This window comes from Corvus kubaryi, unplaced genomic scaffold (genome assembly GCF_017639235.1).
Source record: "Corvus kubaryi isolate FWS band 111438036 unplaced genomic scaffold, C.kubaryi_AGA036_p1.0 37220, whole genome shotgun sequence".
NCBI lineage: Eukaryota > Metazoa > Chordata > Aves > Passeriformes > Corvidae > Corvus > Corvus kubaryi.
This window is the reverse complement of record NW_024581063.1, coordinates 1279736-1296885: the sequence shown is the minus strand read 5'-3', so window position 1 is coordinate 1296885 and position 17150 is coordinate 1279736. Positions and strand designations below refer to the sequence as shown.

Sequence of the window (17150 nt, the reverse complement as noted above, 5' to 3'; positions counted from 1 at the left end):
CGCAGAGCAGGAGTTAGCTCTGCTCACTGGTATTGATTCTGCAGAGAAATCACTTCATTTTTCCATAATCCTCATTTGTTTTACCCCGGTGGTGTAACAGTGGAGTAATGGGCAGTGAAACACTCCAGAGATTTCCAGGTGGGGAGAAAGGTGATGTGTCTGTGTTCCTGAGGAGGTGGCAGTGCTGTGGCTTCTGTGGTCATCAGCTGGGCCAGGTGCAAAGCACACAGACTTCTCAGCTGAGACCTTGTGTTTGGAGATTTGTTTGGTGTCTAACCCACAGAAAGACTTCCAAATGCCTGGGGCTTTTGTGTGTTGAAACTTTACCCGTTATTAATTACTGTGCACAATTAAACCTCTAAATTAGCCTTTTGTGTGGATGAACTGTCGATGTTCCTAATGGGAGTTTCTTGAGGTTTCTTTGGTATGTTGCTGTTTTACTTGCTTTTGCTTTCCCACAGCTCTTCATTTTTAGATTATTTTCCTTCTGTTCAATTTTCTTTGTTAAAATAACTTTTTGGTGGACTTTGGATTTTGGCGTGTTGAATAACCGAAGAGCCTGGAGCCATATTCCTTATAAGGCTGGTTCCTGGCTTTATGCTTGGTCTTCTATGTCAGGAGCAAAGTTTTGAACAGTGAAAAATGTAAATATCAATAGATGGAGAGGAATTGAAGGAAATAGACTTGGAGAAACTTAAACATTTTCTCTTCCAATCCCTTGAGCAAAGATTAAGCAGCTTTGGAGCCCCCAGGATACCAGCAAACATTTCATTCAGAGCTTACCAAAGCTCTGTGTTTTTAGAGCTTAGGCTCTTGAAATAATGACAATTAAAATTTCTCTTCCATTACATCTTCCCTGTTTAACCAGAGTTCCCAGGGCTTATCCAAAATGCTAAACAGGCAGCACCAAGGAGCGGCTGTTGTCATGTAGGAAACAGAAACAGAAGCTTCATGTTTCTTGGGAAAATCTCTTGTCAGGGAAAGCACTGCAGCAGCTTCTAGGAGAAATGGGAAAACATGCAGGAGCAAGACAACAACGCATTGTTTGGCCAGTGGGGATTTAAATTAGGTATTGAAATAGTAAATAGTGTTCCTTAATAAATAAGGGTGTGAAATATGAATTGTATGTAAATGTTATGTGCATTTCCACTATTACTGTTATACAGGGTGTTCATGGAGTCCCCCAAAATCCTGAAGAGCTCTCAAACTTCCAGCACAAGTCTGAGAAGGCTTCAAGGAACCAGGTTCATACCTCACCGAAGGAGCTTTTGGTAGCCAACGGGACTTCTCACTCTCCTCTGATGAGGAAAGACATGAGGGTGGAAGGACACAATCCTGAATCCAAGTCCAGACTGAGAAGAACTGGTTGGACTTGCAAGGAATGTTCACAGTGGATCCCTGATCGGGAAACCTATGTGTCCCACATGAAGAGAAATCATGGAAGGGTAAGGACTTGGATGAAACACTTGAGCTAGGGAACTGGGGAAGAGCACCAGGCTCCTGCATTCTAGGCCCCTTTGCAGGGCTGTCGGTACAAGAGCTGCAAATCTCAATTTTTTGTGGGTTTCATCCAGCTCAAGCTTTGCATTGCCTTGACCTACTTCTGTCAAGCTAATCCTTGTCGCTGGCAGAACATGGGCCAAGATGCTGTGTGCAGCCAGATTTCTCAGTACTTTGGCATCAGGGCTTCTTGTTTGATACCCTGAGTCACCCAGCCATGAATGGGAATTGGGATCATGGTGTTTGAGTCCTTCTAACTTGATTTGGGGTGGGCTGGGGTGTCCCACTTGATCATGTCCTCACTTCAAGAGAAGAAGATGAGGGCAGACTGAGAATGCTGATTTTTGTCATTTGAATTCCACAGAAGTAGGAAATTGGGCAAATATTTCAGTTTAATACATACACATAATAATTAAACAAGTCTAAGACTTTAACTGGAATGTGCATGCAGGTTATACGAAGGGCTGTAGGAAAATTTTGGAGGAGGCTGGTAACAGGCTGGGCAGACTTTTGTAGAGGGATGTAGATATCATACATGGATAACAGGAGGGCCCGTGTGATGCTTTTTAGCAGATGGGCCTTTTCTTGTGCTGAATTATGAGGAGTGAGAAGGGTAAGTGGATTTTTACTTCCCTGGGGTCCTGCTGCCTTCTGGGGCCAAAGGGACCTTCCACCGAGTGAATTCTGCACGGGGTCCAGCAGTGAAATGAACCCACAGGAGAAGCATATATGCAATTCCTAATAAAAAAAATCAATAAAATCAAGCATGTGCTTTAAGTAGTCCTGGTTTTATAAGATCAGTGCTGGTATTACCCAGCTGTTGCGCTGAATCGAAGTGGGATCTCAAAATCTCAGTGATCTCTATCAGTGGAATTACATATTATGGAAGGGATTTTTTTGCATCTGAGAAGTAATGTCCAGGTGAAGAGCATGGGAATTAGAATCCAGTCAGTGCCTTCCCTGTCCCTGCTGTTCAAAGCTGTTCCTCTTTTCCTGTCAGTCCGTGAAGAGATACCCCTGTCGCCAGTGCGAGCGCTCGTTCAATGCCTCCAACAGCCTGCGCAGACACATCCGCAATAACCACGACACAGCAAAGAAAGTCTACACTTGCTGGTACGTACCCAAGGCCACTTTGCAGACTGCTTTTCAGCAGCAGTCTAATCCTTCAAGTTTGGAAGTTTTAATAACTCGTGTCTGCTGCTCCTGTCTACTCCAGTCTGTAAGTTACTGAGTGAAAGTGAGGAGAGGAATGTGTTAAACATGAGAGACTTAGTGGCTAAAATAAGACCTTGCTTTTGACTGCTCAGTGAATGTCCTTTGGAAACTTAAGGGAAGGTGTGATTTGAGATCTGCAGGTGCAAAATGAGATTTACTTTGTGCATCGTTGTGAAACAGCCAATAAAATACTGGGCCAGTCTTTCACTGCTTTGTGGTTGGTGTGGTTATGCATCACTCTTGTGCCTTCTCCTTGGGTGCAAAAGGTGTGTAAAATCCTAATGAACCAGGTCTTGCGGTGGCTTTGCAAGGGCAGAACTGACTGCACAGGCTGCAGGGCAATGGAGAATTAATCTTGCTGGAATTGCTTGGGAAGTCACGCCTCAAAGTTGGAAAATGGATCTGAAGACTCCAGACCAGTTATGTAAATCAGTGGTGAATGAAAATCATTGCTGGTGAACATGTTTTAACTGTGGATACAATCTCAGTTCAGGACAAAGCCCAATGCTTATGAATCTGCCTCTAACTGCTACAGAGAAAGTTGTATGCTGAGCAACCATGCAAAATTCCTTCCTGTCTCATTCCGAGACATCCTTTTGAGACGGGATTAAAGCACATTTGGATTGAAAAAGAAGTTTGCAGTGATGTAGGTTGGGGGATATTTCAAATTTATCTAAAATTTTGGTTTAATGCAAGAGTTTCTGACATTTGTTGTCACTTCACTGCACTCAAGTTGCTAAAACCTCATCTGAAGAGTACAAGTACATTCCTCAAGTACTGTATTTTTTTGGGCTATCTAGTGAGCCACAATAGCTTTTAGTAATTGGATGCAGCATAGGCATTACCACTGGGAATACATTCCTGAAACATTTTTTCATCCAGGACTTCTAAACTTTCCATTTCTTATAACTGCTCTGACTTGGAACGTCTGGAGGAGATGAAATGGGTGCTCCCATTGTGTTTCATTCAGCTTTAAGTTCATGGGTGATAGTCTTTGGTGTACATTCACCTGATCTGTGTAAATCTGTTCTCTCTGGATCAGTTGTTTTTAAAGTGAAATGTTTCAAGATCAAAATGAGCATAAGATGTTACTGGGAAGAAGGATTTGTGTGTGGGAATTCCTGACAGCCTAGGATATGCCAGCCTGCTGTGCATTATCTTGTTACTTTTCAGAACAACACACAACTGTGGATCCACTGGTTCACCCAAGGGGCCATGATCATGCTAGCAGAGAAGACACACCTAGAAAAGCAAGGGAATTGTGGTTGCATTTAATTCTCCAGCTTGTAGTTGCTCCTTCTCAAACTCTGTTGATGAAGTCTTAATTGCACAGTGGTTGTGCTCTCCTCAATCATTGTAGTGGCAGACTTACTGAAATCACAGCACTCTGCAGATGAAACCTTTTCCTTGGAATACTGTGCCAGCATCTCCAAGAGCTGCTCTTTGTTTGGATCTGATGTCTCTTGTCCTGTGTTCCATTTGATCCCTCTTAGCTTGTCCAGAGTGCTGTTCTAAAAATCTTACCATCCGGTCTCTGAATTCCTCCCTGACTCTTTTCAGCACTCTGTAAGGCATCACACGTCCGCTGCTCCTTGTTTCTTCTGCTTCTGGTGTCTCTTTTCCTCCTTCCTGTTTGGCATTTTGTATCACTCTCACCTGTTATTCTCTTCAGGGCTTTTTGGTGTCTTAACTTCATGTCACCCTCTTCTCCTGGGTTTCCATGTAGAATATGAATAAAATCTGTCATGGATCTGATTACTGACTATTTTTGTGACTCCAGCATGCTTGCTTGTAGGTGACCTCCCTCTGGCTTCTAACATTCCCAGCTGTGATTTCCCCTTTCTCCCCCTGCCCTGCTTAGGTCTCTGGCTTTGGATAAATTTGTAGGGAGAAACCAGTGCTAGAGGACTTGCTTGAACACTCTCCTGCCATGCTTGTCACTGGAGTAATTCAGGTTAGAAAAGCATCTTTCCCTGCTCACATGAAAAGAATTCTAAATAAGGGCAAATTGCAAAATACTGTGATGTATTTTGTATTTTCTTTCATAATTCACTTGGTTATTGTTGTAAGATCTTGTTCTTCTTTTCCAAGTCTTAAATACAAACTGTCTGAAACACTTGATTTTCAACATGTTTATTTTTGATAAATACCACTTAATAACCTCTCAGCTTTTCTCCACAAGGGAGAAAAATTCCATCATCATTAAATATTGATTTATCCTCTGAGCAATTCCTGTTAAAACCCAGAAGTACTCAATGAGCACGTCTGCATTTTCACATCATTGCTCACTGTTATTTAATTTCCCTCTAGTTACTGGAAGATCAGTAGGAGTCTTCTTCTGTGCTTTCAGAAGATGTCTTTGTTACCCAGAGACACTTCAGCTCCTCTCTGTTGCCCTTAATCCCGTGTTGCTTCTGTCTCAGATGCAATTAGGGCACTTCAGGGGACTCTGGTGTCACTTGTCCTTGCTCAGGTCCACGTGTAGCTGATGGACCTTCGCTGTGCTGTGCTGGCAGGCACCAGAACAGCACAGATACTCAGTTTTGGCTTTCTCAGTTGCTAACAGAACCCTCTGTGCACTTCAGGGGGGCTGGTTTAGATGTCTGCAAGGCCTGGCACTTATTCCAGTAGATCTCAGTCACCCAGGAGCAAAGGTACAGACGGCGCATCCCCTTCACAGCTCCTTTTGAGATGTCAGCCAGCTTTGTGGCAGCTCTGGAGTCCTGCCAGGTTGGAACATGAAGAGTTACATATAAGTGTCATGTTCCTGAGTGCTTCTGCCTAGGTTGTTGGTATAAAAGTTGGAATTTCAGCAGTTCAGTAAGAATTTGAGCTGTGTTTTGGTACCTTCTGGTGCATAGGATGCTGGTTCTCCCTGGTATTTGGGAGTGCTGAGTGCAGGACTGTGTTGTGCCACAGGCCTCCTCAGTGTCACTTGAGTCAGCAGCTCCCTCTGTGTAGGTCTCTCATGTCAGAGTCTGATTTTCTCCCGTATGTTTTCCATCCTGATCATTTATCCTCTGGCACTTGTCACAGGGGGCCTGACCCCTACTAGTCCCTACATTTATTTAGCACTGTAAAGAAGACATGCCCTAGTCTCATTCATGAGCACTGTGACAAGCTCCAAACTGTTCTAGATTTCTCTTGGGGGTAATGTTTTATTATTAAAATGATGCTTTGCTGTGTATTTTGGTAATCTAATGGTATATTACTCACCAGAGTCTGTCTCCAATGACAGCTCTTGGTTTGGCACAGTACAACGAGCAGGTCCTCTAATAAATTGTCTTCTTTTTTTTATTTCCAAGGTACTGCACAGATGAAAATCAGACATTTCCTCAGCCATTCATGCTGGAGAACCACATCAGCCTCATGCACGGCATCAAAAACCCAGACTTATCCCAGATGGCCAAAGCGAAAGCTCCAGAGAGAGACAGAGCAGAAGTAACTGATACCTATTTTCATGGAAAATTAAATGTGCAATTAAATGTACCTGGCCAGTAGCTGTTCATTTGGGGTGTTACATCAAGCTGTGGCCTTGTGCCAGTCAAGCCCTCCCGTCCATAGGGCAGATTTCCTTCCCTCACTCAGTTCCATCCAGCCTGATTACCTCTGGCAGAGTCAGGGTCAGCAGTGTGAGCGCAGCTGAGCTGCACCAGGACAACATATCTTGCATTTCTCAAGATTTGCTTGCTGTGTTTTACTGGTGTTTATTCAGTCTACTTTGTAATTTAAGTTTGTTATTACCCTTGTTTTCCCCTGGTACCCCGTTCATGAGCATGGCACATTTTTCTTCTTTCTCCCTTATTTTTTCTGCTCATTATAAAAGATTTATTTTCTGTTTTAAAATACTTGCTAGATGAGAACCTATGAGAACTGCATTTTTCTTAAATAGGAATGTATAATTTTGTATAGTGTATGTAGCTGTTATACTGATTTTGTTTTGGATTGGAGTGGAGGGTTGGCTGTTTGGGCTTCTTTGCTCCATTTATTTTAAAAATACACATTTTGCATATTACCACAGGGACATATTCAAGCAAGCCATCCTCATGGGAGAAGAAACTGGAGGATTCTAAGAGGGGATGAGTTACTGGGGGATGCCACTAAGACAAAGTCTGAGTGGAGGGGAGGCTGTTCAGAGTTAAATCTGAGAAGTGTTGTCTGGGCTGATGACGACCCCTGTGTCCCCCAGCCGTCCCTCTTCTGTGGGCCCCTCCTTCCCACACCAAGTCTAACTTGTTCCCACACCAAACCAAATTTTTACCCAGAGAGGTTGTGGCTGCCCCATCCCTGGAAGTGTCCAGCACCAGGTCAGGGCTTGGAGCAACCTGGGATAGTGGAAGGTAGGGTGTGGAACTGGAAGGGCTTGAAAGTCTTTTCCAACCTAAACCATTTCATGATGCCGTGATTCTAAACTATTTCCCCATCATGTTTCTGCCCAGCCAGCATCTCCCAGCGTTGCAGGACAGCAGTTGAAATCCTGTGCACCGGGTGAGGTGTTTGGGTATGGGTAGGGAAGGGAATGCACCAGGAATCCCTAGGCATGACTTCACCCTCAGGCATCTTCAGACATGCATGTGGATTTTAGCACTTACTCTTCCGTGGGTTCAAATGACAAAGTAACTTTTTAATCTTTTTTTTTTTAAGGCAAAGTCTCCAAAGAGGATGGCACTGGATGAGCTGGGTCAGGGAGAGAGCACTGCAGGTTTGGATGCGCCGCCAGCCAAAAAACTGAAAGCGCCGTGGAAATGCGCAAAGTGCGGCTTTGCGACGGACATGCAGCCTGAGTTCCAGGAACACATACCTCGGCACAAGACCGACAGCTCCACCTTCCAGTGCTTGTTCTGCGGCCTGTGCTACACCTCCCACATCTCTCTGAACAGACACCTCTTCATTGTTCATAAAGTCAAAGATGAGGAGGATGAGGAGGAAGAGGAGGAGGAGGAGGAGGAAGATGAAAGGCAGAAGTTACAAATGGATATGGGTGAGAATGGACACAAGGACTACAATGGCGAGTTGAACACTTCGGTGGAAGAGGAAAACAAATACAAAGAGTGCAAAAGTGACTCAGCTCTTTGTGAGCACAGTCAGACATGTGGCGTAGAAGGCCCCAACAGCACCTCACAGAACAATCACTCAAAGTCTCTTAAGACTTAAAAACAAGAAAAAAAAAAGCCCTTTTGGTTGGTTGGGAGTTTTTTGTTAGGGGGTTTCTACTCAAACTACAGGGTGGGGATGGGGCAAATCTTTGAAATATTCTGTTGATTTCTTGGGATGGACATTGCTTTCCGTTAACTCCTATTTGTAAGGGAAATTCAAAACACAAAAAAACAAAACCAACCCTGCCATTGCATCCTAAGCACTAACTCTCTGCCAGCCCAGAGAGGTGAAAAGGGAAAGCAGGGCCAGAATCCTCGGTGGAGCTTGGCCGAATCCTGAGGATCCAGGAGCACTTTGCAGCTGTAGTTTCCTTCAGACGAGCTCTCCTCCTTCGAGTGTGCACTGCCTCAGCCTCTGCCCAGAGCCCCAGCCTTGCCTTCCCAATCTCCCTTTCTTTCTCCTTCTATTTATGGCTTCTTTTTTCTCTCCCCATCCTGCCTTTGTGTTACTCATTTTAACTCATAACACTGGCTCGGCCAAACGCACTTGTCAGGGTTGTGCTGGCTGATCCGGGATCTGCGTTACACGGGATGGGTTTGAGCTGTAAGTTGTGCTGGTTATTCTTTAGTTGCCCAAATAACAACATTCTTTTCCAAAACACAGTATAATGAAATGTCTTGGACCTGAATCATCCTCGAAAGAGGATTTTGTAGCCCCAGTCCTCCTGGTGAGTACCGTGTTTAGGAGGGCCTGGTTCCCTCCGGGACGTGTTGGCCATCTGTCTGTGGAGCTGCGCTGCTGGAAGCCATTCCGGGGTGGGTGCTGCCAGGCCCGGCGCTCAGTAGCTCATCCCAGTGGGAAGCTCAGATTGGCACCATCGCCAGAAAGGGATAACATCCCCCATCTCATCAGTGGGGTCAACTGGAGTGAAATTACTCTGGAACTCCTGATGTGTCAGTGCCAGGGCTCCCTGACAGCTCGTTTTGAGGGGAGGGGAGCAGAGCACAGCCCACAGAGGCGTTGAAACCGGTGGGAGGCACCGTCCTGTGGCGCGGCAGGGGCTGGCGCTCCGTCAGTAGCTCCGTAACTCCTCTCCTGCTGCGGCTCAGCGTTACCCATCCTTCAGGAGATGTTTCTTTCCATGTAGTCACATTGACTCTCTCTTTCCTCCCTCATTTCCTGTCACACCCATGCTTTGTGTAATATAATTACCTTCTATACCATTATTTTTTTCATTCTGTTGAGCCAGAACTCTACTCGTTATTGTTTACTCTGACAATGTTTAAATAATTTAAGAACTATTTATCTCCTTGCTTGGGCTTGTCACCATCTGGTCTTGCGGTGCTTGGATGCAGCCCGTTTGGGCTGTCTGGGTGTGGGATCATGTGTTTGTTGGATGAGTAGAGTTCGGATGTGAGGTGTTGGTTGGATGTGGTGTGTCGGTAGGATGGGGAATTGGGTAGGTGGGGTGTCAGATGGGGGTGTAGATTAGATGAGATGTTGGGTGAACGGGGTGTCAGGTGGATGGGTGTCGGGTGTTGGTTGGATAAGGGTTTGGTTCGATGGGTGTTGGCCAAATGGGGTGTTCACTGGATGGGGGCACTGATGGAAGAGACATCGATGGAATTGGGCATTAGTTGGATAGCTTTTGGTTGGGTGGGGCATCGCTTGGATGTGGTGTTTCAGTTGGATGGGTGATTTGTCGATAGTGGGGTGTTCGTTGGAGGGGGTGCTTTGTTGGACGTGGGGCGGCGGCTGGATGGGGGTGTGGAGCTGGATGCGGGTGTTGGTGCGTGGGGCGCTCTCTCGGGTGCGGGTGAGCCGCGGCTCCGTTCCGGCTGCGGCTCCACGGCCGGGTGACCCTGGAGCCTCTTCCCGGAGCCTCCCCCCGAGCTGCCCCCGGAGCCGCCCCCCGGGGCCTCTCCCCGAGCTTCCCCCGAGCTCCCCCTGGGACCTTCCCCCGGAGCCGCCCCCCGGGGCCTGCCCCCGAGCTCCCCCCGGGACCTTCCCCCGGAGCCCCCCCCGGGCCTCCCCCCGAGCTCCCCCCGGGACCTTCCCCCGGAGCCCTCCCGGAGCCCCCCCGGAGCCTCCCCCGGAGCTCCTCGGGCTCCGCGCGCGGGGCGGAAGCGGCGGTGACGTGTCCGCGCGGGCGGAAGCGGAATCGGGGCCGTGCGAGCGGCGGCGGCGATGATGCTGTCGCTGGACTTTCTGGACGATGTGCGGCGTATGAACAAGCGGCAGGTGCCGGAGGGGCCAGGGGGGCCGGGGGGGAAAACCGAGCGGGCGGACGGGGCCGGTCCGCCCTGCCGTGCGCTGGCGGCGGGGCCTGACCGACCCCCTTCCCCCCCAGCTGTACTACCAGGTGTTGAACTTCGGCATGATCGTGTCCTCCGCCCTCATGATCTGGAAGGGGCTCATGGTGGTGACGGGCAGCGAGAGTCCTATCGTGGTGGTGCTGAGGTCAGTCCCGGGGTGCGGGGGCTCAAACTCCACAGGGATGGGTCAGATGGAGGCTCCGGCCACAGCCCCAGCAGGCGAGAAGCTCCTTAGGAATCCAGGCTCAGGAAGAGCGAGGGAAGAGGGAGCGGGAAGAAGCAGCATCTCACCTTGCTCTGTCAGCCGGCTGGGTTGGGCTAAGAGGGCTGGTAAAAAAGAGGGAGAGGGACTTTACACCCGGGCAGGTGTGACGGGACAATGGCTTCCTGCTGCCGGAGGGCAGGGTTAGATGGGTCACTGTGAAGAAATCCTTCCCTGTGAGGACAGCGAGGCCCTGGCACAGGGTGCCCGGAGCAGCTGTGGCTGCCCCATTCCTGGAAGTGTCCAAGGCCAGGCTGGACAGGGCTTGGAGCAACCTGGTCTAGTAGAAGGTGTCCCTGCCCATGGCAGGGGGTGGAGTGGGATGATCTTTAAGGTCCCTTCCAACCCATCTGTGATGATTCAATGACTGTCCATTATAGAGGTGGTCCTGAGCTTAAGGGTTGTCACTGTGTCACTGGGTGTTTTGGGTGTCACACATTGTCCTTACAGTAGTGCCCTACAGTGGTACCACCGGTGTTACTCCCACCCTGCTGCTGCCTGGGACAAATTCCCTGGGCTGCCACTGGATGCTGGCACGGATATTGCACCTGCTCTGTGGCCACGCTGGCCTTTCCTGTGTGTTTCTGTGTCAGTGTTCATGATGTAGAAAATGCTGTAATGCCGTGACCAAGTGCCACTTACAGAACTCCCTCCTGATGTGAAGCACAGGGCAGATGTTTCCTGCTGTTTCTCTCAGTGAGTGAGACGGGGCTGTGAGGTCACATCCCCTCTTCGGTGATATGATCGGCGGTTCTGAACAGCAGCTGCTGTGCTCTGTGAAGGTGAAACACAAATGCATGCAGTACTTAAAGTTCATTGTTCTGTTTTGCATTATTTATGTGGAATTAGGAAGGATAAGTAGTTGGTAACAATTGCCATTTACAAGACAGAAGAAAAATAACTTGACTCGTGGTGCCTGAAATGAGATCATTAAGCAAAGCAATGAATCACAGTCACAAATTTTTGGCAAGTCCCTGTGTCTGTTTCAGATGGGAATGCAAGAGCCTGATGTTTTCAGTGCTTTGTTTCTGATGATAATCTATCTATCTGCAAAAAATAAATGAAATTTAAAAAAGCTTCCCAGCATTACAGAGCTGCCAGCATTTCCCTGCCAGTGGTGAGCTCAGAAATCCAAAGGTAGTGTTTGTCTTCAGATTTTTGCTTATTAAGAAAACTTTTCCCTTTGGATGTGCTTGTAACACCAGTGCTCTTCTCCCAGCAAATCCAAACTGCTGGCAGCACGGTGATTGAAAACCTGATTGCAGTAGAGGTTACACGGTTGCATAGTCTCCAAGGTGGTTTTATCAGAAGCTCTTCATCAAGGTTTCAGCCTGGTCTTGAACACTCCCAGGAATGGGGTATCCACAGCTTCTCTCTCTCACTGAGGTTCTTGTGAGATTATTCTTAAGGGACCATAAACTCTGAAACCTGGTACTGAGTGTTTAAATATTGTTCAATTGTTCCTCTCCTCTCTTTCAGTGGGAGTATGGAGCCTGCTTTCCACAGAGGAGATCTCCTGTTCCTCACGAACCGAATTGAAGATCCAATCAGAGTGGGAGAAATAGTCGTCTTTAGGATAGAAGGAAGGGAAATTCCTATAGTCCATCGCGTCCTGAAAATCCATGAGAAGTATGTTAAGGATCTGGGGGGGTTCTACTGCTGATATTTCCCTAACTGGTATTATTCTTCATCATCTTGGGTAAACAAGTGGGTGGGATGTCAATCATAGATACCCAGGTGCTGTAGGAAGTAACACAAAAGTTTCAGACAGACAAAATCTGTCCTCCTTGGTTTACTTGTAAAGATCATCCAGTAGAAGGCACAAGCTGGGAGTCTGTGCCAGTGCCCTGGGCACTCCAAACTGTAGAATCATGGAATTGTTAGGGTTGGAAGGGACCTTAAAGCCAGTCTCATTCCACCCCCTGCCATGGGCAGGGACACCTTCCACCATCCCAGGTTGCTCCAAGCCCCGTCCAGCCAGGCCTTGGACACTGCCAGGGATCCAGGGGCCGCCACAGCTGCTCTGGGCACCCTGTGCCAGGGCCTCGCTGTCCTCACAAGGAAAAATTTCATCCTAATAGCCCATCTATCCATGGCAGTAGGAAGCCATTCCCCCTTGTCCTGTTACTTCAGGGCCCTTGTTTGAAGTTCCTCTCCAGCTCTCTTGGAGCCCATTTAGGCACTGGAAGGCTGACACCACTTACTGTCTCCTGTGCCATCCTGTCTGTCCCGAGCTGCTGTGCTGCCTGCTGTAGTGTGGCTGCGTTTGTGTGTGAAGTGACTCTTGTTTGTGGGGCATAGCTATGGCAGAAGGGTGTTTTGTGTGTAGCATGTGTTATTTTAGAGCTTGTCTCTATGGTCCTGGTCTTTGCTGTCATGCAGACTCAGGGCCTTTCATCTCCCTAGAAAGTTGTGTTGTTATCCTTGGAGTCTTCATACACTGTTCACTCTCAGCACTGGGCAGGTTGTGTGTGTGAAGGAATGGAACAGGCATTGATTTCATGGCTGAACAGGGCTTAGTTTTCCAACCAAGGCTTCCACTGCAGTTATGAGCTTTCCTGTTTTGCTGGATGGCCTCTCCAGACCAGTCTGGGGAGATATGAGCCAACCATGTGAGCTGTTTGAGTGAAAACTGAATCTTGAACCGAATCGCTGATTCTTCATGGCAGCTCTGAGAGGCAACAGCTGATTGGGGTCCCAGCATCTGTTTCTGCTGAGTAAATGTTTTCTGAAGTGAGCTGGAGCTGTACCAGGTGGCATCTGAGGATTCAGAGTGGAGAGGTCAATGGGATGGAGAGGGTCCCTTTCCCTGTGGAACATCCAGGCCAGTTGTCTGGTCCAGCTCAAGGGGGACCGGCACATAAATGCACAGATGGAATCCTGGCTCTGAGGGAACAGTGCCTCTCCCAGTAGGCAAAGCACATTCTTTGTTGTTCAGATTTACTCTGTACCCAGAACTTTGAACAATGTAGGTTTTCAAAGTGCTGTTCTTTGATACCACTAATTTAAAAATAATGTCAGTTTATGCTCTGAATTTGATACCTAATGTTGCACGAGCACTTTCTGTGATGTTGTGGGAACTCTTTCAAGTGAAATGCAGTTTTCCTCCTCCCCTGTTCTGTGCAGCATTTTCTCTCCAGATGTTGCCCACCCTTCTTTTTTTGCCTGGCTCTATCTCTAGATATTAGGGTATCCAGCACTATTTCTTGTTGAAATGTAACAGGGCTGTAGTGCCAATCCTGGAAAGGTGAAAGCATTCTGCAGTATTGTAGGTTTCATTTAACTGAAGCAACCAAACACAAACCTGATCTTTTTACTGGGAGTGATAAAATGAAAAACCCATACTGCAACCTGAACCTGGGAGCTGAAAGCAGGATTTGGGTATCAGTTGCTTCTTTCACTACTTAAAGAATAATTTTCTAGTGCCAGTTCAGAAGTGAAAAGTCTCTGCAGAAGCTGACAGGAGTGTCAAAATGCAGGAAAACAGAAACAGTGCTCTCTGTGATTTTGGGGCAACTCAGGCCCCAGTTCACATCAGTATTGGGTCAGTGATAAAATGTCTGTTACTCGCTGGCCTTTTCTTTTTGTTTCAGCCCAAAATTGAATTAATTCTTCATTACTAACACAGAGTCTGCCATCCAAATCTACTTAGTGGTTTTGGAGCAGGGCAGCCAGACCAGACTTCAGTCACCTCACACAGTAGAGAAGCACATCCTGGGCTTCTCGTGCCACGTCGTGACAGAGCCTTGACTCTGCTCAATAAGATGCTGCACTCCTACACCTTCACTCTTCAGAGCTAAACTACATTATCTGCACCTTTGGGGATCTTTATCTTTTCCCAGACAGTGTCTCTAAGCTCCCAGAGTGTTTGTTGTTCCCACACAAGCCAGATGTGCTTTGGAGAAAGAGCTGTGGGTTTTTTCCCTTCTTCCTTTCCACGCTTCTCTTGTCAAGGAACCTGTTGGTGTTCAGGCATGATGACAACAGCCTGAGCTCCACAGAGCTGCGTGCTTTTGTGTTCTGCATTCTATCTGTCATTTCTGTGAGAGCTGAGGTTCAAGCACTGAGGACGCTCCTGCTCAGCACCTGCCTGCAGGTGCCACAGGAAGGTGACAGTGGCCAATCCCTGAGTAGTGGCATGAGCTGCTGTCCAGCATCTGAATGGGAATGGCTGGGAAAGGATCTATAAAGCTTTTTCCTGGTCAAAGCAAAGATTCATCTGCTCCAGGATCCCATTTCTGGCAAGCTAATTAATTCATCTCAGGATGAATTAAAGACTAGAGAGAGTATGTAGTGATAATTTCCCTGTTTTCTGCAGGTTACAATTTCAAGCACAAAGTCCTGGTTCCTTATGAATAGCCTAATGTCCTCTTTTACATGGAGTATCTGGTCAATTTTTGAGCCAATGTAATTTTTTGCCAACCAAACTACCTTTGCAGAGAGACGTGGTTTAGTTTGCACTGTGGCTATTTCTGCATACCTTCTCTGCCTGGTTTTACCCCGTTACTTCTGAGCTCCTTTGGGTACCCTCTGGCTCTTGCATTAGAAGAGACAATGAAAAGCTATTTGACTGTTGCTGTCATTTGTGGTGGACTATGTCATATCTTCCATCAGTTCTGCCTTTTCCAGGCTAAAGAGTCCTGGTCTCTAGTTTCTTGTGTAGAAGTGGTTCCAGACCTTGTTAATCATTTCTCAACCTTTGCCAGTTCTTCTCTCTATTGCAGAAAAGGATCTGGGGGGCTCAGCACTGCCCAGAGCATTCCAGATGTAGGCACATCGTGAGTTCATGCAGTGTCATCATGGTACTATTTGTTTTTTTTCTGTCCCCCTTTCCTAATCAGTTCTAAGTTTCAGCTTGCTTCTGCCCACTGCTGAGTAGAGCTGTGTGCTTCAATCCCAGCCTCTCCTTTTGTGTGGTAGTAGGGAGACCAGAACCCAACATTTGTGTGAAGCAAGAGAAGCATCAACACAAGATGGGTCAAAAGCCAAGAGGCAATAGCTGCATCTGCACTAGAAACAGCTCGTCTTGCTGGTTCTGTACTGAAACTCTGCTGGAAAGCTTGGCTGGGGCCAGAATTCATTCTTCCCATGGCAGTTTTTCCAAACCATCTGCTTTCTGCTGCATTTGACAGAATTTCCCTCTTTTATCCTGCTTGAATTGTAGGATATGGTTGCTTCTAGTGCCCTTGTGTTGGTCTCCCCGTGCTTGTTGTAGAACTTTGAAGCTTTGAACAAGTTTCTGTCCTGCCTTACCTGGCTGTCCTGTCTTTACCAGGCAAAACGGAGACATCAAATTTCTGACAAAGGGAGACAACAATGCTGTAGATGACAGAGGGCTCTACAAACAGGGGCAGCACTGGCTGGAGAAGAAGGACGTAGTAGGACGAGCGAGAGGGTGAGTGAAGTTGAAAATGATGAGGCTTTTCCCACTGCTGTCCCCCAAAGCCATCTGGTAAATCCCCCTTGTGTTGAGCTGTCCCTGTTGGGTTTTTTAACCTGCCTGAGAGTGTGGAGAGTTCAGTTCTTAGTTTGGCTTAAGCAAAGGCATCAAGTGAGCTGCATCCTGAGATGTTGCTGCTGGATGGACACGGATGTAAGGTTAGCATGGGCTCAGATTTGATCAGAATTGTCATCAGATTTACCCTGGGAGGCTCAGCATTTGCAGGCAGGTGAAATCTGAACCAGGCAGAGGCTGAAACACACTCTGGGGCTGGTTGTCACTCAGCCCCACTGCCACAGCCACCCTGCTCAGGAGGAACAAGTCCCCAGCCCGTTGACTGCAACCCTCGGGATGCTTGAGTGACTCTCCCTCTGCACCCTGGAATAGTGTTTGTTTTAAGAAAATCTTTATTCTTGTAGATTTGTGCCCTATATTGGAATAGTGACTATCTTAATGAACGATTATCCAAAATTTAAGGTAAGATCTCTTCCATTTCCTGCTTGCTTTTACCACCCCAGCTAAAATTCCTTCATGAGAACAGGGGCAGAACCCTGTGCCCTGTGCATTTGCTTCTGTAGATGTGAGTGTGCACTCCTGTGTCTCCTCTTCTCTCTCTTGCAGTATGCAGTCCTCTTTTTGCTGGGTTTATTTGTGCTGGTCCATCGAGAGTAGTCCCTTGCACTGAACTACGAGGTGAAGGTGCCATGGATTTTTCTAGACGAACGTTTTAAGTAGCTGATGGTCTGATGTGCCAGGAGAAAGAAGAAAACATGCATTTCAAAGCTTCTTGCCAGTTTGGGTTTGTTTTGGTTTTTACTGCGTAAGGGCGAATGTTTGTCACAGTATTTCCAATGGTTTGTCATATTTTAGCCTTTTTAGTGAATTTTTATATTAAAAGTTTGAGCCAAACTGTTTAGTGCTTGTACTTTGAAGCTGAGCTTCCTCTCCAAGTGCCTCTGGGACTGTGTCCTGAGTCTGTGCCTGGCTGGGCCAGGTGCCCCCTCCCTGTGCTGACTGAACTGTCCCATGGTGAGCTGTGGCTGTGATGGTTTTTTTCCAATTCAGAACTGGAATAAAGATTTTGCCTCTTGCCAGGTTCTTTGTTACTGCCCTGATGAGAGCAGCCTCCTTGCCCGGGTTCTGGGGGATACCTGGGCTTTGCTCTTGCACGCTCACTCCTAGAGCCACCATCTAACTTGTCCTCTCTTCACAGAGCAGTAGCAGCTGCTGCTCTCATCTCTTTTTGGAGAGTAATCTGTCCTGAGCTGTAGATTGTTTAATATTTCTGTGTTTCTGTAGATCACATTGAAATGATCTGCTT

At 47.3% G+C, this 17150-nt stretch overlaps 2 protein-coding genes across 2 annotated transcripts in view; both read left to right on the top strand.

The window, feature by feature from the left end:
- The window catches only part of ZNF592 (zinc finger protein 592), a 36302-nt gene extending 27177 nt beyond the window's left edge, over positions 1-9125 (top strand). Inside the window, exons 6-9 of the mRNA XM_042022803.1 lie at positions 1167-1445; positions 2501-2613; positions 6021-6156; positions 7360-9125. Of these exons, the coding sequence (XP_041878737.1) occupies positions 1167-1445; positions 2501-2613; positions 6021-6156; positions 7360-7869 (1038 nt within the window). The 3' untranslated portion in view covers positions 7870-9125. The remainder of the gene's footprint in view (positions 1-1166; positions 1446-2500; positions 2614-6020; positions 6157-7359) is intronic.
- An 809-nt stretch (positions 9126-9934) lies between these two features.
- SEC11A (SEC11 homolog A, signal peptidase complex subunit) lies at positions 9935-16922 on the top strand. Its single transcript, XM_042022802.1, has 6 exons — positions 9935-10053; positions 10163-10272; positions 11869-12018; positions 15665-15784; positions 16249-16306; positions 16451-16922. Exons 1-6 carry the CDS (start codon positions 10000-10002, stop codon positions 16499-16501), a joined length of 543 nt encoding a protein of 180 aa, XP_041878736.1. The 5' UTR covers positions 9935-9999; the 3' UTR covers positions 16502-16922.
- The last annotated feature ends 228 nt before the right edge of the window (positions 16923-17150 follow it).

Bases quoted from the DNA above. Each gene is read 5' to 3' on its own strand.
- SEC11A (XM_042022802.1), top strand. From the start codon at position 10,000: ATGATGCTGTCGCTGGACTTTCTGGACGATGTGCGGCGTATGAACAAG. The intron at 10,054-10,162 runs GTGCCGGAGGGG...CTTCCCCCCCAG, and splicing joins GGCGTATGAACAAGCGGCAG to CTGTACTACCAGGTGTTGAA. The intron at 15,785-16,248 runs GTGAGTGAAGTT...TTATTCTTGTAG, and splicing joins GTAGTAGGACGAGCGAGAGG to ATTTGTGCCCTATATTGGAA.